This window comes from Phyllobates terribilis, unplaced genomic scaffold, assembly GCF_046119375.1.
Source record: "Phyllobates terribilis strain yellow unplaced genomic scaffold, ASM4611937v1 Scaffold_7__3_contigs__length_470593459, whole genome shotgun sequence".
Taxonomy (NCBI): Eukaryota; Metazoa; Chordata; class Amphibia; order Anura; family Dendrobatidae; genus Phyllobates; species Phyllobates terribilis.
This window is the reverse complement of record NW_027362767.1, coordinates 173,166,345-173,189,533: the sequence shown is the minus strand read 5'-3', so window position 1 is coordinate 173,189,533 and position 23,189 is coordinate 173,166,345. Positions and strand designations below refer to the sequence as shown.

At 49.2% G+C, this 23,189-nt stretch overlaps 1 protein-coding gene across 1 annotated transcript in view; it reads left to right on the top strand.

The window, feature by feature from the left end:
- The first annotated feature begins 1,865 nt into the window (after window positions 1-1,865).
- The window catches only part of LOC141154089 (receptor-interacting serine/threonine-protein kinase 3-like), a 38,477-nt gene continuing 17,153 nt past the window's right edge, over window positions 1,866-23,189 (top strand). The window contains exons 1-3 of the mRNA XM_073639533.1: window positions 1,866-2,239; window positions 11,682-12,012; window positions 16,338-16,477. Coding sequence (XP_073495634.1) covers window positions 1,881-2,239; window positions 11,682-12,012; window positions 16,338-16,477 — 830 coding nt within the window. The 5' untranslated portion in view covers window positions 1,866-1,880. The remainder of the gene's footprint in view (window positions 2,240-11,681; window positions 12,013-16,337; window positions 16,478-23,189) is intronic.

Sequence of the window (23,189 nt, the reverse complement as noted above, 5' to 3'; positions counted from 1 at the left end):
GGAGATGAATACAGGTTTGTGCATGTTTTTGCCTTTATGATCATAGTTCCCCTTTAATCTCATTTGCAGCCTTTTACATAGTTTACTTATTGACTGCTGGGCTCATTGCTCTTTCCCCTACATCCTTGTGCTGCTTTATGTATTTAGCTCATCCCCTCCGGCTGATTTGTGCTGCCTTTAGTGTACACTCACTGCGCCTTTTTAACCTTAAGTTAATACTACTACCTAATAAAGATTTACAATATATTACCCAATTTTTCTGGCTAAATAATTTTGTATAATAATATGTCTATATATGTCCGTCATAAGTCGTCTGCGGGCTCGCACGCCGAGCCTGTATCTTTCCTGACAGGGAGGTATTCAGCCATTATCTGCTTCTAACAGCCGCGGGTAGGTTGGAGCTCCGCCCGTAGCTGTTAACCTGTTAAATGCTGCTTTCAATCTCCGACAGTGGCATTAACAGCACGTCGGCATGGGGGCACGTTGCTCTATTCACTCATCGGCGCTCCCACAACTTGATCGTGGGACTCCGGTGCATTGCCGTGATAGCCAGGGGTCTGCTGAAGACCCGATCTCTCATCTCCTGTAAAAACCAGCGTTCATAGGAGACTGTGATTTTTGCTATATACAGCAATGTTGTGGCATTACTGTATATAGCACAAGTGATCAGACTAAAAAGTACAGTAACAAGTGAAAAAAAATGTTTTAAAAAATCTGAAAAAAAATATATAAACTGTATGGAGGAAGGAGCAGTGGTCGGAGGAGACCAAAATTTACCTTTTTGCCACCAAGATAAATGCTATGTCTGGCATCAAACCAACACAGTTCATCACCCCAAGAACACCATCCCCACAGTGAAACATGGTGGTGGCAGCATCATGTAGTGGGGATGTTTTTAGAAACAGGGACAGGGAAAATGGTTCGAGTCGAGGGAAGATAGATGGTGCGAAATACAGAGATAGTCTTGTACAAAAGCTGTTTCAGTGTCAGTGATTTCAGACTGGGAAAGAGGTTTACCTTCCAATAAGACAATGACCCGAAGCATACTGCTAAAGCAACACTCGAGTGGTTTAAGGGGAAACATGTATATGTTCTGGAGTGGCCTAGTCAAAACCCAGACCTTAATCCAATTGAGAAATCAGGAAGGGGGCAAACACTTTTTTTACACCACTGTATAAAACTTCAAATCACTGCCATTTTCCTCCATTAAAAATTTGATAAATATAAAAAAATACACACATTTGGTATTGCTGTGTTCATAAAAGTTTGATCTATCAATATATAAAATAAATTAATCCAATTGGTAAACGGTGTAACGATAAAAAAAATCAAACCGCCAAAATGGAAGTTTTTCAGCCACTGTTACAACAGAAAAAAATGCAGTAACAGATGATCAAAACATTGTATCTACCCCAAAATGATATCAATAAGAACATAGGCTCGGGGCGCAAAAAAACAAGCCCTCACATGGCTTCAAATCCTGTAATTTAAAAGAGTTATTTGTCTCAGAAAGTGGAGACATGAGCAAAAATATATATATATATTTTTTAAATTTCAGATTTTTTTTTTCACCACTTAAATAAAATAAAAACTATACATGTTTGGTATCTGTGTCATCGTACTGTCCTGGAGAATCATATCGCCAGGTCAGTTTCACCAGAAAATCAAAGCTGTAAATAAAGCAAAAAAAAAAATTGCAGAAATGCACTTTTTTTTTGTTATTTTGCGACACTTATATACTTTTTTTTCCAACTTTCCGGTCCATCATGTGATAAAATGAATGGTGTGATTCAAAAGTACAACTGGTTCCGCAAAAAAACGAAATAAACAGAAAATCGCCCGGCGCTTAAGGGGTTAATCATATCCCTTCAGTTACTATTATGATCCAATTAAGCAGACGGGCGGAGGTGAAGACTAAACAGGCAGAACAGGAAAATTGCTGGGATTTCCCGGGCTATCAGTACTCTGTTACACGCAGTTCATTACGCGGCAGCTGCTGTTGTGACATCTTGCAGGATAAGAGAACAGGAAACCCAAAGAGGCTCCGTCACAGTCATACACGTCGTGCTCCGCTGTTGGCGACACGTCCTCCAGCCCCGTATAAGATGCATCTTCTACCCGCTGGAGATGTGGAGCGGCAGCAGGTGGTGGGTGCTGGGGGGTTCGGAGTTGTATATCGAGGATGGAGCAAGAGGCTGAACATGGAGGTAGCACTAAAGATGGTCCAGGGGTCCCGAAGGTGGGTAACATTACTACTGTCTTGTATCATGGATATTAATCATTAATGCTTGGTGGCCACGTCCAATAATGGAGTCAGGGCTAACCATTTGTCTTCTTCCTATCTGTTGAACCCTTTCCTCGTGTTCCACGCATAAAGGATGGTGAATGGTGAAGACCACAAAACCTTGAAGTGGTTACAAGAAGAGACAAAGTGATATCATTTTGACATTATTGTGCGTTATGATCATTTTTTTTTTTTGCGTTGGTTTCGCATCGCTTTTTCAGGTGGATTGTGGACTACAGCACCTGAAAAAGACCTCGTGTGACCACACTCTGCTCCATGAACCCTTCAAACCAAAAAATCTTCAAAACCACTTCAGTGGAAAGAGGAAACTCCTCCAGCCTTCACTGACCCTTACCCCCCAAAAAGTATCTCTGTTTCAGCTTGAAAAGTACGTCGCCTATGAAAAACTAAAAAAAAAAAAAAAACCCTCTGTGCCTGTGACGCGCCCCCTGGGACATATTCCTTTTTTGAGGGGAATACCCGGCACCGGATCAGATGGGGGGTTGTAGTCTCCGAGCGGCTGTGACCCGGTCCCGTGCCCAGGGCGTCAAGCTCAGTGTGATGTGGCAGTTCTACAGATGTTGCTAAAGTTCTTTTGTGTCGACTACGCCACCCGTTGTGATGCGGTCACTGTGGCCGCCGCTGCAGCAGGGTCCGCTGAGGCTGATGGTGGGTGCGCAGCTTGGTGAGATAACCCCCAACGGGAGGGGTATAGCCTCAGAGGGGACAGGCGCAGAGGATGGGGGTTGTGGTGGTGTAGTGCAGACGGCAGTGAAGACAGAGTCGGGTTGTGCAGTTAAGGGTGTTTACTTACTGCAGATGTTGTACTGGTCACTCCAGCTGCTAGTGACCACCCGAGCCGTGCTGCGTCCACCAGGTCCTGGATCCAGCCAACCCCCAAACAAGTCCGGAGCGTGGCCCTGAGCTCTCCCTTTGTCCTTTCTTCAGCCGTCCCCACCAGTGATCCACCTAGGTCCAGCTCCCTCGGGCCTTCTGTTGGGACACCCTTGGCCCTGGGTTCCCTGACCCTTCATGTGGTGTGCCTTCGGGGTGGATGTGATGGGTGACCGTGGCAGACGCTGCCCACGGTCTCCGGTCTCTGGCTGGGGATTGTTTTTACCCCCACCAGCTTGGGTTCCGGTACCCTGATGCTGACTCCTCACCCGGTGCTCTGATTTGGGTTCTTGGGTCCCTTCTCTTCTGTGCTCTGGGTCTTTCTCTTTTCTCCTCTCTCACTCTGGGTCTTGGTCTTTCTTCTCTCCTCTCCTAACTTGTTCTCTGCAGCTGATCCTCTCTGCATCTCACTCTCTGCGTCTGACCCTGATTCTAGTTGGTGCCCACCTTATATATCCCTCTATGTGTGAGCTCAGGTGACCTGCACCCAATGAGCTCCTAACTTTACCCAGGCTGCTCCCCCTATCTGCCCCTACACTACATGGGATGTTCCACCCCCCTCCCACTCCAGCCAGGAACAGACTCGGTCGTACCTGCACATTTCTAAGTGGGAGTACCGTCGGTCTGCTCCTCGGAAATGGGATGTATGTAGTGCATGCAGCTAACCGAGCTCAGTTCCACACTCCATCCTTACCCGGGAGTGGAATATCACACCTCTGGGTTGAGGTGCAATACCCCTGTAGCAGCCGAATCCTCAGGGTGCTACATTCCCCCCTGGTAAATCACAGCACGTCCTCGGGCTGTAAAGACAAAAACACCAAAACATACAAAATTTTTCATATAAACATATAAAACATATAAAAAACATTATATAAATAACATATCTTAGTAGCTAAAACTTTCTCGTCGTCTCTTGTTTCCGGTTCCTCCTCCGGACACTGTGCACCGTGTGTCCGGGAAAAGTGCGACAGTCTCTCAGAAAATCTGGTTTTCTATAAAACCGGTAGGGGGCGCTTTAGGACGCGCAACTATATACAGGGGAAGTTGGCCGCTCTCAGTCCTCGGCCAGGTAGAGGGAAGGGAATGGCTGCTCACAGTCCTCAGCCTGTAGGATGAAGGGGTTAACGGGTAAACAGTTCACTGGTCCCAACGGGGACTATTTTAGCAGCAACGGTTCACTGTGCCCCGACGGGCAACTATATACAGTCTCTATTCCCGTCCTCAACGACGGCTCCCTCCTGCTTTTTCTTAGTGATACGGTGTTGCTTCAGACCCGTCCGGGTCCTCTGGCTCCTCCTCCCCGTACCGCAACTCCTCCTCCGTCAAGCGGTGTACGTGGAGGGCATAAGGTCCTTTGGCACACTTGTGCCGGGTGAAAGTGACTTCGTCTCCGACGTAGAGGTCACGGCCTTTGTGACCTTCCGGCAGGTGGGACTCGACGTCTCTGCGAGTCACAAAAACGTCACCGCGGTTGTTACGGTCCCGAATAAAGCCCCACCCATGCTGCGGGTTGAACTTTATCACCGTCCCGATGGTGCGGGGACAGTGCGCTGCACGGGGGTTCCTCCTAGTCCGGCTCTTCTGCTCCGCGCTCCGGATTTGGGCCTGTTGTTCTCTGACCCGCCTCTCCTCCCGTTCTCTCGTAAACTCTGCTAGCTGCTGACGACAACACTCAGTACGCTCAGCGGCGACTGCCCGAGTTTCTCCGGTGAACCCCATCAAATCTTCTCCCGTGGGGTCCCACACGAATTGGGCTTCTTCTAAAGGAGGCGAGACCCGAGTCACGGGCTTCGGAGCCGGGATCAGGGGCTCACACAAGGGCCCTAGTCTTTGTTGCCGCTCCAGCTCATGGTATCCTTCGGGCCAGATGAAGGGCCGCCCGTCCGGCCATGTGAGCTGGCTGAAGAGGTCCTCCCCCAGGTGTGGCACCCTTGGTATTGCGGGCGCGGGCGCGGTGGTGGTGGCGCCCGGGTTGCCCAGGCCTTGCGGCCAGGCCTGGGGCACCTGGAAGGTGAAGGGCACCGTTAGGACGGCGGCGCCCTGGGCTACCTGGCCTTGCGGCCAGGCCGGAGGCTCCGCGGAGGTAGGGGGCGCTGTTGGTGGTGCGGCGCCCGGGGGTACTAGGCCTTGCGACCAGGCTGGTGGTAATTCCTGCTTTGTCACGCTCCGGATCGAGGCGCGTGACGTCACAGGGGTCGCTGCGGCGGCTTCCGGTCGGGGCCTAGTCCATAGCGGTGACATGGCGGCTACGGGCACAGCAGGGGGACTTTCAGGCTCTGCGACGGGGAGCTGGGGCAGGTAAGCGGTGTCACGGCTTGGGGTATAGACGTCCCCTTTACCTGCCTCCATGCGTTCGGCTCCCTCCTCGGCGCCGTCTCCGGCCTTGGGTCCTCCCGCGCCATCCTCAGAGGCGGTCTGCTTCCTCTTCCAGGGTAGCGTGCTCCGTTGACTGGTCTCTGCTTGCTGGGCCATCTCCCGGCTCCACTCCGCCAGTATCTCACGCTGTACCCGGGCCATCCTCCTTGCGAGGCCCTCCAGGGCAGTTTGTGCACACTCCCGGTCTCGGGGGAGCTGCGCTAAGATCTCCGCTAGACCTAGCGGGGTTGTGGACTCTAGCAGGCTCCTGACCATCGGGTCGGTGCTGCTCTGCTCTGCTTCCGGCAGGCTCCTGGCCAGCGGGCCGGTGCTGCTCTGCCCTCCTTCCTCGGTCTCTAGCAGACTCCTGGCCAGCGGGCCGGTGCTGTTCTGCTTTCTCTCCATCTCCGGGTGAGCTCCTCCGCTACTCCTCGTTAGACCTCTTGCCTCCGGGTGCGCTCGCTCCAGACTGCTGCTCCAGGCGACACCCATCTTTTCTCTTCTCTTTCGTCTCCTCCCACTTCGAGGGCGGTCCCGGGGCAACTCGGTGACTGTCAGCTCCAGGGGGAGTTCTTTCACGCTGACAGACACCTCCAGCATCACAGTCTCTGTTGGTGGGGGCGGTTTCCACTTTTGGCGCCATTTTCTGTCCTGGCCCACGATGGGAGGTGGCCTCCTGCCCTCCTTTGGCACGCCCATAATGGCGTCCGCTGCTCTTCCAAGGCGGGAAATCTGCGGTTTTGGCGGGAATCGCTTCCCAGTGGCGGGAAACTCTGCAGATGGCGGGAACAAGCTGGAAATGGCGGACAATCGGCGGGAAACGACTGGTGATGGGGTCCGATGGCGGGGACCCTCCGGAACCAGCGGGAGACTTCTTTCTGAGGTAAACTTGCACTTTTCTTCAGGCACGCAGTACCCGGGTGTTGTGGGCACGTAATCCTGCCGACTACGCCAAAGTTGACGCGCCCCCTGGGACATATTCCTTTTTTGAGGGGAATACCCGGCACCGGATCAGATGGGGGGGTTGTAGTCTCCGAGCGGCTGTGACCCGGTCCCGTGCCCAGGGCGTCAAGCTCAGTGTGATGTGGCAGTTCTACAGATGTTGCTAAAGTTCTTTTGTGTCGACTACGCCACCCGTTGTGATGCGGTCACTGTGGCCGCCGCTGCAGCAGGGTCCGCTGAGGCTGATGGTGGGTGCGCAGCTTGGTGAGATAACCCCCAACGGGAGGGGTATAGCCTCAGAGGGGACAGGCGCAGAGGATGGGGGTTGTGGTGGTGTAGTGCAGACGGCAGTGAAGACAGAGTCGGGTTGTGCAGTTAAGGGTGTTTACTTACTGCAGATGTTGTACTGGTCACTCCAGCTGCTAGTGACCACCCGAGCCGTGCTGCGTCCACCAGGTCCTGGATCCAGCCAACCCCCAAACAAGTCCGGAGCGTGGCCCTGAGCTCTCCCTTTGTCCTTTCTTCAGCCGTCCCCACCAGTGATCCACCTAGGTCCAGCTCCCTCGGGCCTTCTGTTGGGACACCCTTGGCCCTGGGTTCCCTGACCCTTCATGTGGTGTGCCTTCGGGGTGGATGTGATGGGTGACCGTGGCAGACGCTGCCCACGGTCTCCGGTCTCTGGCTGGGGATTGTTTTTACCCCCACCAGCTTGGGTTCCGGTACCCTGATGCTGACTCCTCACCCGGTGCTCTGATTTGGGTTCTTGGGTCCCTTCTCTTCTGTGCTCTGGGTCTTTCTCTTTTCTCCTCTCTCACTCTGGGTCTTGGTCTTTCTTCTCTCCTCTCCTAACTTGTTCTCTGCAGCTGATCCTCTCTGCATCTCACTCTCTGCGTCTGACCCTGATTCTAGTTGGTGCCCACCTTATATATCCCTCTATGTGTGAGCTCAGGTGACCTGCACCCAATGAGCTCCTAACTTTACCCAGGCTGCTCCCCCTATCTTCCCCTACACTACATGGGATGTTCCACCCCCCTCCCACTCCAGCCAGGAACAGACTCGGTCGTACCTGCACATTTCTAAGTGGGAGTACCGTCGGTCTGCTCCTCGGAAATGGGATGTATGTAGTGCATGCAGCTAACCGAGCTCAGTTCCACACTCCATCCTTACCCGGGAGTGGAATATCACACCTCTGGGTTGAGGTGCAATACCCCTGTAGCAGCCGAATCCTCAGGGTGCTACACCTGCATCGCCATGCAGAGCAGAAAGCGTATGACTGTCCCGTTAACCTTCAGAAGTGATAATGGCTATTGGACGTCTCCTGGTATCACTACTGCATTGTTACTCAGCTCTGCTACATCTGTGTAGACTGTGCAGAGAAGCGCGTTTCTAGCCGGACAATATCTAGGACATTCCCAGCTGCCATAGGGTGGAGCACTCCATTGTATCATCTGCAGGAAGAAGAGGAGAAATGTGCTGCTACCAGATACTTTCACTTTCGAGTGAAGAAGAGATGAGAAAAAACACATGGCAGAACGTGGTCGAAATAAAGGAGTGCCGCTCCTGCACTGTGCCTTCAGGCCACCGTTCACACTGCTTTTCTGAAAGGGAAAACTACAAATATCAATTCTGGGACATTTTTTTTTTTTTTTCTTTCAAAAGTTTTGTTTTGTTCCTCTGTTATTCCTCCTGGAAATGTATTAGTAAATTGATACCATTACTCCGATCAACAGGGGCCATCTTTATGTCGCATGATAACAGGGAATTACAAAAAGAAATATATTCAGTATTTAATTTTCCATGGGGGAATTTATGGAAACAGACAAGTCAGGAGAGGTGACAGCAGGTCCTCTTTAACCCCTTCCTGCACTGTGCTGTACTTGCACAGCAAAAATAAATGGCTGCAAAGGCCAGAATCAGAGGTTAAAGGGTGACACCCGCTCTGATCCTGAGGGCTGGAGGAAAATGGATCTGAGGTCGATCATGCACACTGCCGCTCTATTCACTCTAATGGGAGTGCTGGAGACCAGCAGAGCACAACAGAGCGCAGCAGAGCACAGCAGAGCGCAGCGCTCAGCAATCTCCACCGCTCACATTAATGGAGCTGCAGGACACCTGGTCAACCACCGCTCCATTTAGTCAGGGTTCAGAGCCCCAGTTCTCAGGATCGCTGGGGGCCACAGCGATTGGAAAGTTATTTCCTACCCGTTGGATAGGGGATGATTTTCAGATTTGAGAACACCCCTTTAATTCTGATCCTGGCGCTTTAACCCCTCAGATGACACCATTAATAGTAAGTTGTAATACAGGAGGAGGAGAACTCCATACAAAGACCTCCAGGCCTGCCATGTCACGAGCTTGATAGGTCAAGCAGTGTCTATACAAACCTTCAGAAGGCATTCGCACGAGATTGGGCTCCGAGCCAGACCTCCAGCTACAGGTGATCCACGGATCTCACGCCACCGCTCTCAATGGTGGTCATGGTGCAGAGCAAGAAGGCAGTGAAGGCTTTAATGGAGGCCTGTCCTCTTCAGTGATGAGTCCCGCTTTTGTCTTGCACATGATAGACGGAGATTGGTCTGGAAACCACATGGGTAATGCCATGAAGAGGCTTCACGTGAGACCATCACAGTGGTCCCACTCCTGGGATTATGGTCTGCGGTGGCATGATACGGTAGCCGGACCCCTCTATCCTTCCTTCCAGGTGCTGGCAGCTCGGCATTACATTGATTGGGTGCTGGAACCAGCGGTGCGGCCATTTCTCCAACGTGTCCCAGGAGCCATTATTCAACGTGACACGCCAGGCCGCATGCTGCAGGTGCTGTGAGCAGCCTGTGTGGCCTGTACGTGCTTCCCTGGCTGCAGCGGCTCCGGACGTGTCTCCCATCGAGCACATCTGAGACGTCATTAATCGGTGATTACACAGGAGCTGCCGGCAGAGGAGCAAAGCGGCAGAACATTACACAGACCACCATTAATAACCGCATTGAAAGCAGCCGAGTCTGTAACTGCTGGGATCATACTTGATACTGAAAAAATCCAGATGTTTTGTACATTTTTTCCACTCTTTTATCATTAGTCCAACACCCCAACCTAATTTTTATTTTATCAGCTCCTCTGTACTGTAGAGTAATATCACACACCTTTATAATGGTTGTTTCCATGCTGTGCTCTTGGTTCGGCAGCTGCCTGTGATTGTTTTTTCAAACCAAATCCATGATGCATTTCACTGTCACACATCACACCACTGCTCCCATAGAAGTGGATGGAGCGGGGTCACACATTACACCACTGCTCCCATAGAAGTGGACGGAGCGGGGTCACACATTACACCACTGCTCCCATAGAAGTGGATGGAGCGAGGTCACACATTACACCACTGCTCCCATAGAAGTGGATGGAGCGAGGTCACACATTACACCACTGCTCCCATAGAAGTGGACGGAGCGGGGTCACACATTACACCACTGCTCCCATAGAAGTGGACGGAGCGGGGTCACACATTACACCACTGCTCCCATAGAAGTGGACGGAGCAGGGTCACACATTACACCACTGCTCCCATAGAAGTGGACGGAGCGGGGTCTGACACTGTTCTTTAACACATAAGATAAACGTTGCCTCTCGCCTTCCACAGAAAGAAGCAGCTGACTTCAGCATGCAAACGACGGGAAGCGCATGACGTCACTAGATGCACAGCCAGTGACTTGCACGCTGATGTCAGCTGCCGGCCTCTGATTGGCCAGTGTGGTGTATTACAGTGCAGGGACCTGGCCGGTCTCCACCGCACGATGCATTTGAGCTGAACGTGTGTCCTCGGATGGCCAGTCAGTTGTATTAGGTGCTGGTGGACCCCCCTCCCATTAGGGACCTGGTGTAAGTCCTGAGATGAAGATTCCTTTGACTATCCCATCATGCACTGAGGATTCACAACTGCATTGTCATAGGAAGTGGGTAATACAAGCGGAGCCATAAGTTACATTGCAGATAGGAGTTTTATCTTGACTTAAAACACAAAAGTTAGTAGTTTTTAAAGTTTTATTAATTGAAACTCACTTTTGGGTTTCGGACTAATCCTTTAATATTTCTGTCCATCCTTTGATTTCGTCATTTCCTTACTTTTTTGCTTCTTGGCGTTACAATTTTAATATTGTAGAGTTTAAATGGTAAATGCAGCCAGGCCCATCAATTGTGACCTTGTGAATTAGGGGTTTGCACCTCTATGATGCACAGATAGGGTGTCGGGAATCCCGCCTAATCGAATAGTAGGGGCGTGTAACAGGTTGCTGGCTAGGCACGGTGACGCATGTGTGTGACTTGCGCCCTATTGCCAGCTTCATCTGTGTGCAGTTTTAGTGCTATGCAATCACCCCCTCCATGGAGTGAGAGGCTGAGAGTGGTTGTTCATCAGCATTCTGCACCTGTGTTACCTCCTTCTTACAACAGGGGGCTTGCTGCATCCCGTTGTGCATTTTCCTTGACATTTTGGCTGGTAACTATCCTTGCCTTTTTTGCTATTTTCGAATAGAGTTTGAATGGTATTGATGAATCCTAATGATCTGTGGAAGGAAGCTGTCATGTTATGTACACCAACTGAACGATATAAAGAAGAATCTATAGATGTGTCGGCATATGGTCCTTTACTGAAGGCAGCGGTGGGGAATCTTTTTTTTCTGCCAGGGGCCATTTGGATATTTATACCATTCTTCGAGGGCCATACAAATCGTGCTAACTCCCCCACAAAGTCCTGACGCTGGCACTGGTGCCAGGACGTAATCTTTCACTGCATGCGCCTCAGAGCTCAGTAGTGCACAGCGGGTACATAAGCTCGCAGAGCAAGAAGAAATTAATGTCAGCAAAATACAGCTGCCGCCCCAAGCATTGTGCTCCCCGGGAATCTGCCCGGGGGCGGATAAAAGGTCATCAAGGGCCATAAATGTCCCGTGGGCCTGAGGTTCTCCACCCCTGGCTTAAGGGGAGGCTATTTGGCTCAGGTCACCAGCTACGTCAGCCCCTCTCTTTGTCTCTGCATCAGCTGTAATGGAGAAGGAGGCTGGCGCAGCTACTGAGCTGAGTTAGAAAGCCGCCATAAGGTGCATTACTAGTCACTTACCGACAGTGGTAGGATGATGGGGCAGCTGTCATAATGAAGGTATAATTGTACAATTCCAATAGATATTACTATATGCACTATTTGCTTTTTTTCCAGCTCCAACTTGAATAAACTAATAAGGGATCTAAAAAGGGAACAAAGCATAATGCAGAAGGCCAGCAGCAACCCTCACGTGCTTCAACTTATTGGTGTGTATGGGAAACCTGAAGATGATCTTCCTGAACATGGTCTGGTCATGAAGTACATGCCTAATGGCTCCTTACTGTCTCTCCTTGACAAATTCCCTGATGTCCCCTGGGCCTTGAGGTTTCAGATATTTCACCAGGTGGCTCTGGGTATGAACTGCCTTCACAGCCTTGACCCACCAATCATCCATCGAGACCTGAAACCCAGCAATGTACTGTTGGACAAGCACTTAGATGTACAGGTAATTAAACTCATTACTCAACTACAAAGCATTACTGGCATGGAAAAATATGTATTAGCCCAATATAATGCCTCTGAACTGGAAGTACTGATATTGGTAACCTACTATAAAATTGCCGAGCATGCACCTCAAAGGTTTGGCTTTCCTGAGCTTACAAGACCTAATAAGTTTAACAAGGAAATAGGAGGAATGATCCAGCGTATCAGGCTATAAACTTGAATAAAACATAGCTTTTATTGAGTCATTAAAAAATGCTGCTACCACCATAATAAGTCTTAGTGCGCACAAGGATCGCAGCTGTCTCGGCCGGCGCGTTTCGACGTGTAGTCTTAATCAGTCCCCCCCCAAATAGGTCTATACGCTTTTTCTATGCCTTGAAATTTCAGTGCTGAAACTCCCCCTTTATGGAACTTTCGGAAGGGTTTTGACACTGCTGAAATATTTGTGGCCAAAGGATTAACCGCATCAGATATGTGTCTTCTAATCCGTACTTTTAAAGGGCCGGTAGTACAACCAATGTATTGGATCTTGCATGTAATACATTCAACAAGGTATATAGCCCCCAGGGCGTGCTGCAATTAATAAAGTCGTGTATTTTCTACATATGATTATTACGTAGTGAAGTAAAAGTCTCCTTTTTCACTGTGTGTGAACATGCTTTACAGCGGCTCGCTCCGCATTAGAAAAAGCCACATAGGTTTAACCAGGTAGTAGATTGAGAATGACTACGCGCTTCACTCAGGAAAAGACTAGGGGACCGGATGGTTCCCAGCGTGGGGGCTTTCTTAGCCACAAACCGAATATACCTTGCTAAGAATTTTATTAAGCCCCGGATCCTGGTGTAACATTGGTAAGTATTTCTTTATAATGGACAGCACTTTGTTATACTGCGGACTATAAGTTCTAGAGAATGTTGCACTGGAAGTTTCACATCCCAAATCTTTTTTTTTCGCCCCTTATTTTTGAGAAGATCCTTACGTTCTAGGGTAGATACCATTTTGTAGGCTTTTTTTCAGATTCCAGTCAGGATAACCTCTTTTTGCCAATCCGTCACAAACTTCACTGGCCTCCATATCAAACGCAGTATTATCCCTACAATTTAGTTTCATCCTAATTAATTCCCCATGTGGAATATTGCACTTGATATGCGGCGGGCGGCAAGAATTGGCCTGCAGAATACTATTACTAGCAGCCTCTTTTCTATAAGGTGCTATTTCTACTGTATTGAGATATTTGTCACCGTTTAATTTAAGATCCAAAAAATGTATTTCTCTAGAATCAAAACAATGTGTAAATCTCAAATTGAAATCATTGTGGTTGATTGTTGTTTCAGCAGCGTCAAAACCCTTCCGAAAGTTCCATAAAGGGGGAGTTTCAGCACTGAAATTTCAAGGCATAGAAAAAGCGTATAGACCTATTCGGGGAGGAGACCATAGACGCAAACTGCTAAATAGGGAATCATATTGCATTTTTATGTTAGAAACCCGAATGCCCTTCGGATTGGATCTCAGGGAGGATCTAATACTACAATATTAATGACAGTTTTGTTTACAGCTTGGACATGGTATATCGCAAGTTTTTATATTTATTCTATATTTGTATCACAAATATTTTTACTTTTTCTACATGTCAATGTTATTACCTTTAGAGGATAATAATATACAGTACAGACCAAAAGTTTGGACACACCTTCTCATTTAAAGATTTTTCTGTATTTTCATGACTATGAAAATTGTACATTCACACTGAAGGCATCAAAACTATGAATTATCACATGTGGAATTATATACTTAACAAAAAAGTGTGAAACAACTGAAAATATGTCTTATATTCTAGGTTCTTCAAAGTAGCCACCTTTTGCTTTGATGACTGCTTTGCACACTCTTGGCATTCTCTTGATGAGCTTCAAGAGGTAGTCACCGGAAATGATCTTCCAACATTCTTGAAGGAGTTCCCAGAGATGCTTAGCACTTGTTGGCCCTTTTGCCTTCACTCTGAGGTCCAGCTCACCCCAAACCATCTCGATTGGGTTCAGGTCTGGTGACTGTGGAGGCCAGGTCATCTGGCGTAGCACCCCATCACTCTCCTTCTTGGTCAAATAGCCCTTACACAGCCTGGAGGTGTGTTTGGAGTCATTGTCCTGTTGAAAAATAAATGATGGTCCAACTAAACGCAAACCGGATGGAATAGCATGCCGCTGCAAGATGCTGTGGTAGCCATGCTGGTTCAGAATGCCTTCAATTTTGAATAAATCCCCAACAGTGTCACCAGCAAAGCACCCCCACACCATCACACCTCCTCCTCCATGCTTCACGGTGGGAACCAGGCATGTAGAGTCCATCCATTCACCTTTTCAGCGTCGCACAAAGATACAGTGGTTGGAACCAAAGATCTCAAATTTGGACTCATCAGACCAAAGCACAGATTTCCACTGGTCTAATGTCCATTCCTTGTGTTCTTTAGCCCAAACAAGTCTCTTCTGCTTGTTGCCTGTCCTTAGCAGTGGTTTCCTAGCAGCTATTTTACCATGAAGGCCTGCTGCACAAAGTCTCCTCTTAACAGTTGTTGTAGAGATGTGTCTGCTGCTAGAACTCTGTGTGGCATTGACCTGGTCTCTAATCTGAGCTGCTGTTAACCTGCGATTTCTGAGGCTGGTGACTCGGATAAACTTATCCCCAGAAGCAGAAGTGACTCTTGGTCTTCCTTTCCTGGGGCGGTCCTCATGTGAGCCAGTTTCTTTGTAGCGCTTGATGGCTTTTGCAACTGCACTTGGGGACACTTTCAAAGTTTGCCCAATTTTTCAGACTGACTGACCTTCATTTCTTAAAGTAATGATGGCCACTCGTTTTTCTTTACTTAGCTGCTTTTTTCTTGCCATAATACAAATTCTAACAGTCTATTCAGTAGGACTATCAGCTGTGTATCCACGAGACTTCTGCACAACACAACTGATGGTCCCAACCCCATTTATAAGGCAAGAAATCCCACTTATTAAACCTGACAGGGCACACCTGTGAAGTGAAAACCATTTCCGGTGACTACCTCTTAAAACTCATCAAGAGAATGCCAAGAGTGTGCAAAGCAGTCATCAAAGCAAAAGGTGGCTACTTTGAAGAACCTAGAATATAAGACATATTTTCAGTTGTTTCACACTTTTTTGTTAAGTATATAATTCCACATGTGGTAATTCATAGTTTTGATGCCTTCAGTGTGAATGTACAATTTTCAAACTCATGAAAATACAGAAAAATCTTTAAATGAGAAGGTGTGTCCAAACTTTTGGTCTGTACTGTATGTGTGTCAGTAATTATTTCACTCTTGTCTATGCTAATCATTCTGACCTCAGAGACTAGTGAGCACATGATAGCCATTATCTTTAATTACACCTCACCTTTATATGCTCACTAGTCCACAGTCCAGACAGACCATGATTAAGACTGCAAGTCGAAACGCGCAGGTCGAGATAGCTGCGATCCTTGTGCGCACTAAGACTTATTATGGTGGTAGCAGCATTTTTTAATGGCTCAATAAAAGCTATGCTTTATTCAAGTTTATAGCCTGATACGCTGGATCATTCCTCCTATTTTCTTATTCATGAACGAGGCTGAGACTGCACCACACCCCGATGGTGAACGGACTTTACTTTTTTTTTTTTTCTTGTATACTCCAAATTTGGCAAGGTTTGGGGAAAAAGGAGAGACTATCCATAATCCTAGTTGACAAATCTGAGAAGCCTCCTGTGCTCTGCCGGAAAGGGAGGTGGTTACGTAGACAAAAACTCAACTATATACTGACATTAGGAGATAGGAAAAGATATATACAAGGTAATACAAAACATACAGAATATCAAAAGATGGATGACATCATACAAAACAATAACAGTAAAGTTATATTTTACTCAGCCCTCCACTTCTGCAGTAGACCCTTGTTGTCTAGACCCAGGTGGACACGAGAAAGAAGATATGTTACAATTTCAGTAGGACCCCACTGAATCCTTATGACATTCCCTTTCGAAGCCTTTTTGTAAATAGTTGGACTGGCCAACATTTTGGAATGTCTTTGTCCAAGCGTTGCCTATGTTCTGTGTCACTCCCTAGTCTCCCTGGTATCAAAAGGCTAAATCAAAGGTGAAAATAAGAATGTTGAAGTGGTAGGAAAAAAACATAAAATGCTCCCTGTTCTATATCTATTATCAAAAAATAATGGCATATTGCTTTGATATGTCTCACTTGATCAGTGGAGATTTTTCCTTTGGGATCATTATTAACTCAAGTGCCAAATATTTTCTGTAGGATACAGCTTGTAAATGTAGTTTCTTTCTTAAGATCACAGATTTTGGATTGTCAAAGATTGCTGGGGTTACTAGTTCTGCAACACCATCGTTTGCTGGAACCTGGTCATACATGGCACCAGAAGCTCTGAACGACATCAACTATCGTCCAACGAAATCTTATGATGTCTACAGGTGAGAGATCAATAATTTTCTGACTGGTAAAAAACACATCCTTTCAATCATTGCTTCTTCATATTAAATTGACACATTTGGCTCCATTAAGAGGTGCTTCCAAAAACTGAAAGCTTGACATAGCGTTAGAATTTTTCCTTGTAGTCTTTCTCTCGTACATTTACATGCTTAGGGTCAAAGATTCTCCTTCTCTCAGTTTTCGAGAAAAAAAGAAGCGTTCTTACCATTATACTCTCTCCAATGGTTTTGCATTCTTTCTCACTGGATCATCAGCATTTATGTGAAATCTTTGGCAAAAAGAACTCAATAAAGATTGGGTTATTTAGGTTGGAAAATACAGTGCCTTGAAAAGTATTCATACCCAGTAAAGTTTTCTACATTTTTTAACTTTACACCCACAAATTTAAAGGGGTTTTATTGGAATTTTATGTGCTGTACCAAGTATTTGTGAAGTGTAAAGGTAATGATACATGGTTTTCTAATTATTTTAAACAAATTGAAATTTGGAAATTGTGATGAACATTTATATTCAGCCCCCTGTACTCTGATACCCATAAATAAAACCCCAAGTGGCTAGTGTTGAGCAAGCACTAAAATGCTCGGGTGCTCGAAGCTCGGGCCGAGCTCGCCGTGATACTCGGGTGCTCGACCCGAGCACCGAGCCCAATGTTAGTCTATGGGAGACCCGAGCATTTTTGCGGCGGCACCCCCGACAGTCTGTAGAAAGCCTAAAAAGTGCCCAAAACGATAGTGACAGTGCTCAAAAGACATGGGGACAGCATGGGCATCGCCCCAGGAAGCATTTCTGACCCCCAGGTCACTGCTGTCAACAACGTGGTCAGAGGTATTAAGCCACTTTTACAGGCTCACAATAAAACGTTCAAAAACGAAACTGAAACTGTTTTCTTGTGAAATATGTTAAGGAACATCCTTTCCAGGGTAAAGACTTGTGTATAAGGTAAAATAAATAACCAAAAGCATTAATACTCCTCCACACCTTGGACTATGTTCACAAGTAGCATTTTTTATGCATTTTTGCACTTTTGTATTGCTTTTAACCGTCACAAATGCATTCACCGAGAAATGTCATTTTAACATTTTACAACCTTATCTGGCCATGTGCTGTGTGACACATGCATACAGTGCTGAAAAGGCATGGGGAAGACCCCTGGAAGCATCTCTGACACCCAGGTCACTGCCTAAAAGTGTGCCCATCGGAAGTGATCCTTTCCGTATCAGAAGATGCAGACTTGCAACTATTCCTGTGCAAGTCCTTGTCCCAGGGCAGTGTTCAATTGTACCTCCCCCATTCCTTGCAATGCAAGCGCAAATATGCAGCCAACCACCCACCCACCCCCAGGCTGCAATACCATACTGCTAGCTGGCACTTGAAATTGGGCCTTTTAGTTTGGAGGAGGCCGAAGCTGGCCACTACCTCATGGCTGCATCGGCGGCGAGGTCTCCATACTCAGTCCCCAGCCGCCAATATTTGTCCCGGGAACCTTCCCCACACTTTTCTTAGCCTGGCCTGCTTTAGGGCAGCATTGGACAAGCCCACCAGACAACCAGAGACTCCTCCGGTGGGCCCCGGCTTCTCCATCAGGGGAGTTGAGAGTTCCAAGGTGAGGAGCATGATGATGATGATAGAAGTTAGCATCTGCTTTGTTTTCTTGGAATGCAAGCGTAAGTGTGCAACCTTCCACCCATCCACCCCCAGGCTGCCACACCATACTGCTAGCTTGCTTGCACTTGAAATGAGGCCTTTTAGGCTTGTGGAGGCAGACGCCGGCCACCATGTCATGGCTGCATCGGCGGCTTGGTATCCATACTCAGTCCCCAGCCGCCCGGCGGCCGGTTGTCCACACTCGGTCCCCAGCCGCCCCTATTTTTCCCGGTGCACCTTATACACAAGCGTGCATACCGAAACATTACCTGTGCCCTCCCCAGTGCATTTAGTGGGAAGGAGAGCCTATTCCGCTGTAGTGTGCATGCCAACCCCCTGTTGATGGCACATGCGAAGATGCCTCCCGCCCTGCACCTGTCGTTGCCGACTTGCAACTATCCCCGTTCAAGTCCTTGTCCCAGGGCAGTGTTCAATTGTACCTCCCCCATTCCTTGCAATACAAGTATGCAGCCTGCCACCCACCCAACCCCAGGCTGCAATACCATACTGCTTGCTTGCGTGCACTTGAAATTGGGCATTTTAGGCATGTGGAGGCGGAATCTGGCCACCACGTCATGGCTGCGTCGGCGGCCTGGTATCCATACTCAGTCCCAAGCCGCCCGGCGGCCGGGTGTCCACGCTTGGTCCCCAGCTGCCAGGGGGCTGCCGGGTGTCCATAAACGGTCCCCAGCCGCCCCTACTTGTCCCGGTGCGCCTTATACACAAGCGCGCATACCAAAACATTGCCTGTGCCCTCCCCAGTGCATTTAGTGGGAAGGACAGCCTAACCGCAAACACGTGGACAAGTGAATGTGGCCAGGGATGGTCCATCTCACTGACGCCTTCACACTGGGTTAATATTGTGGAAGCTGGGACACAGTTGGACACTGGGATGCAACACGTCCTCCAGACATAGAGGATTGTGGGTCCTGGGTCAATCAGGCTTCAACACAAAGTTCAGAAGGTAGACAGCAGCAGTGGTCGGCCTCCTACACAACGAGTAAATTATTCATGATCATGAGGCCATCCATCTTCTTAGCTTTCTGTTCCTTGGAATACAAGCGCATGTATGTAGTAGTGACCCGCCCCCTGGGCCGAGTGTGCACACGTGTGGGATACCCGGAGCTGGGTCTCTGGGGGTTGTAGTCTCCGTGGCGGCGACCCGGTCCCGTGGCTCAGGGTGGTCAAACCAGTTTCAGTCTTTTATGGGTTTTAGGTTAATTGTCCGACTACGCCACCCGTGGATTGCGGTCAGGGTGTACCGCCGCTGCGAGGCAGACCGCTGAGGCTGGCGTGGTGTGCGCAGCAAAGGATGGGATAACTCCCCACGGGAAGAGTATGGCCTCAGGGCAGGGAATGTGGAAGATGGGAGTGATGGTGCACGGGCGTCCCAGTACTAGTAGTGCTGTAGGCGGTGAGAAAGCAGGAACGACTCAGAGTCTTTGCAGTGCAGTTCAGGGTCTTTACTGATGATATTAAGGCAGACCCTCCCGGGAGTACTGGCTAGCATAAGGGGCCTGGTCAGTCTGCGAGCAAGCAGGAGTTCCCCTGGCCAGGTGGAGTTGTAGGCCTCCCCGTCTATCTGCACTCTTCCTGGCTACCTTGCTTTAAGCGAGTGGAAGTAGCCCACGTCCCTGAGTATACCGTGTGGTGCTTACCCGTATGGCTGGTGACTTAGGGCCTTCTGATAGCCTCCGCTCCTCGATGGCGGTGCTGGTCCCTTCCTTGTGACTGAGCCTCCGGGCTTCTATGGCCAGAGGACCTGGAATCCCCTGCCGGCTGGTTTCTGCTGCTGGGTGAATATACGTCCCCACAGCCTCGGACTCCGGTGTCCGGTACTTGGATTCTTCTGCCAGGGCGAGCTCTGCTCAGCTCCAGCCCCTGGTCTTCAACTCCTGGCTCCTACAGAGCTCCTAGCTGTAACTCTCCCTGTGTCTGGAACTGTCTCCAGGCTCTGACTGTCTAATCCCGCCCCAGACCCAGTTTATAAGGGCAGATTCCTCCCCTCCCAGGTCTGGGCAGGAAGTGTTGCATGCTTAAGGGCTCTGACCAGAGAAACCTCCCACTTGCTCTCAGACGTAATATTTCTATTACTGTGGTAACCAGACCCCTGGGGTGCCACATTCCCCCCTAGTAAATTTTAGTACTCCGGGACTAAACACATTTTTAAGAAAACACAAATACAGGGTATAAACAATAATACAACAATATATATACAAGAAGCTTTAGTCTTTAAAGGTCACGGCGTGTCCGTGACTGGGTGTCCATGTCACCCAACAAGGTGAAGTCTTGGAACAGAGTAGGGGACCTGTCCAAAGCAAACCCCAGGCGTTGGCCCTGGGCGTGACTGCAAGGCTGAAGCTAGCTACTTTGGGCCACAAGGAGGCCACGCCAGACAGGTTTTCTCTTCCGCGGCCATCTTCGCAAGAGGCACCAAGATGCAACTATCTACAACGTAGTTCCGGTTACTCAGCGTCCATAACCTGTCAGTCCAAATAAACCTGCAGGGTAACTAGAGAAACATAATCAATGAACAAGCAACAAAAACATAAACCTTTTTCAGCATTTACGTATGTACAGGTAAACATATACTTGGCATTAGACTCTCCAGCGAGCGGGCATCTGTCCTCTAGTGCTCCTGGTGGACCTACGTAACCCACTATCTGGTGCTGCACTACAGGATGTAGAAGGTGTTGCGGGTAGGCCTGGCAGCTTTCTGCGTACTCTTTGGCTTACTAGGGGCACGGCAGGCTCACTACTAGCAGAGGGTTCATTCTCCTGGTCTGCTGGTATGGATTCTTCTGCCTCCTGGGCCGGCTGCTCTTCTGACACTCCCTGTCCTTCTGTAGGCCCTTGAGGGGCTGGCTGGAGAAAGGTGAGGACGGGTACCACGATAGAGTTGTTGATTTGTGTCCAGGACCGGGGAAAGTCTCCGAGTACGGTACTGATCATTTCTTCCCTTTCCTCTGCAGGTTAAGGGTTCTCTTGATCTTCGTCAGGGTTTTGCAGCTGCTCGGGACACTTTTTCAGGTGGTCTCTGGAGCCAACGGCTGTGGTCTCTCCTCCATCCTTACTGATTACACAGACTTTTGGGTTCTCATGGCTTGAGGGCAGTACGGTGTACGGGTCCTTCTCCCACTGGTCGTCCAACTTGTGGAGCCGCCTCTTTCTCTTCAAGACCTGCTCTCCAGGTACCAGGGGAACAGCGGGAGCATGCTGGTTATAAGCCTTCTCTTGCTTGATACAGACTTCGCTCGACGCTCTCCTGTACTTTCCGATACTGCTGCTGCTGTTCTGTATCCCAGTCTGCCTCTGGCGAGGTGTCCTCAGGTGTCAGGACTCCCATATCCAGGTCAATAGGCAGCTTACCAGGTCTTGCTCTCATTAGGTAAGCCGGGGTACAGTTGGTGGAACCTACGGGGATGTGATTATACAAGTCCATCAGATCAGGCAGTTTTTCCAGGGGCAATGTTTTCAGCAAGTCTATCACCACCTGGTTCATTTTCTCACATAGTCCATTGGTCTGAGGGTGATAGGGCGTTGTTCTTATCTTCCTGCAGCCATACAGGTTGCAGAACTCCTGGAAGACCTCCGCTTCGAAGGCTGGTCCTTGGGTCGCCACCACTTGCTCCGGATACCCGTGTGGACGGCAGAAGTGCAGCTGGAAGGCTCTGGCTGCTGTTTGAGCCGTTAAGTCTTTGACAGGGACTACCACCAGGAACCGGGAGTAGTGATCTACGATGGTGAGGGCGTAGACGTACCCAGATTTGCTTGGAGCCAGTTTCACATGGTACAGGGCTACCAGTTCCAGTGGCTGCCTGGTGATGATGGACTGCAGGGGAGTCTTCTGACTGGCAAGGTCCTTTCTTCTTAGGTTGCCCTGGCCACAGTCTCTGCACCATCTCTCGATGGCTCCTCTCATGCCTACCCAGTAGAACCGTTCACGCAACAGGAACTCTAGCTTCTTCCATCCGAAGTGTCCTGCTCCGTCGTGGTATGCCTCCAGAACCATAGCCGCATCTCGTCTTGGGACCACTACCTGCCAGGTCAGCTCATGTGTTCGGGAGTTGACCATTCTCCGGCACAGCTTCTCCTTGTAGAGAAACAGCTTACTTTTCTCCTTCCACAGTTGCTTAGTCTCCTCCGGAGCGTCTGGGTCAAGACGGGCATCAGCCTGTGTCAGCATTTCCTTCACCAGACGGACTGCAGGATCACTGTCTTGTGTCTCCGCCCAGCTGTAGTGGGGTAAGGGATTGAACGTAGCAGAGCGCCTGTCCCTTACACGGTGGGAATACAGGGTAATCCCATGACGGTGGAACGCAGGGAGTTCGACTTCTTCCAGATCTTCTGGATCTTCCCCTACATACGGTAAGTTTGGCATTCTGGACAGGGCATCCGCGTTTGTATTTGAGCGTCCCACCCGGTATTTGATGGTGAATTCATAGTTGGACAGGCGGGCCATCCATCTCTGCTCCAGGGCACCAAGTTTTGCAGTGTCCAGGTGTGTCAACGGGTTGTTATCCGTGTAAACGGTGAACTTGGAAGAGGCAAGGTAATGCTTGAAACGTTCGGTCACTGCCCACACCACTGCCAGGAACTCTAGCTTGAATGAGCTATCATTCTCAGGGTTTCTCTCTGTGGGCCGTAGTTTTCGGCTGGCGTAAGCGATTACCCGTTCTTTCCCCTGCTGGATCTGGGACAGTACGGCTCCTAGCCAGATGTTGCTCGCGTCCGTGTGGAGGATAAAGGGCTGGCTGTAGTCAGGGTACGCCAGGATTTCATCCCCCGTGAGGGCCATCTTCAGCTGGCGGAAGGACTCATCTTCCAGCTGTTCCCACCTGAAGGGCGGCTTCTGGTTTTTGGCCTTCCTGGATTGACCTATCAGGAGGTCCTGCATAGGGGCTGCCATTTTGGTGAAACCGGGAATGAATCTTCGGTAGTAGCCTACCAACCCGAGGAACTGCCGCACTTCCTTTATGCTGGAGGGTCTTGGCCAGTCTTTAATCACGGTGATCTTATCGGGGTCGGGAGCCACTCCGTCAGCACTCA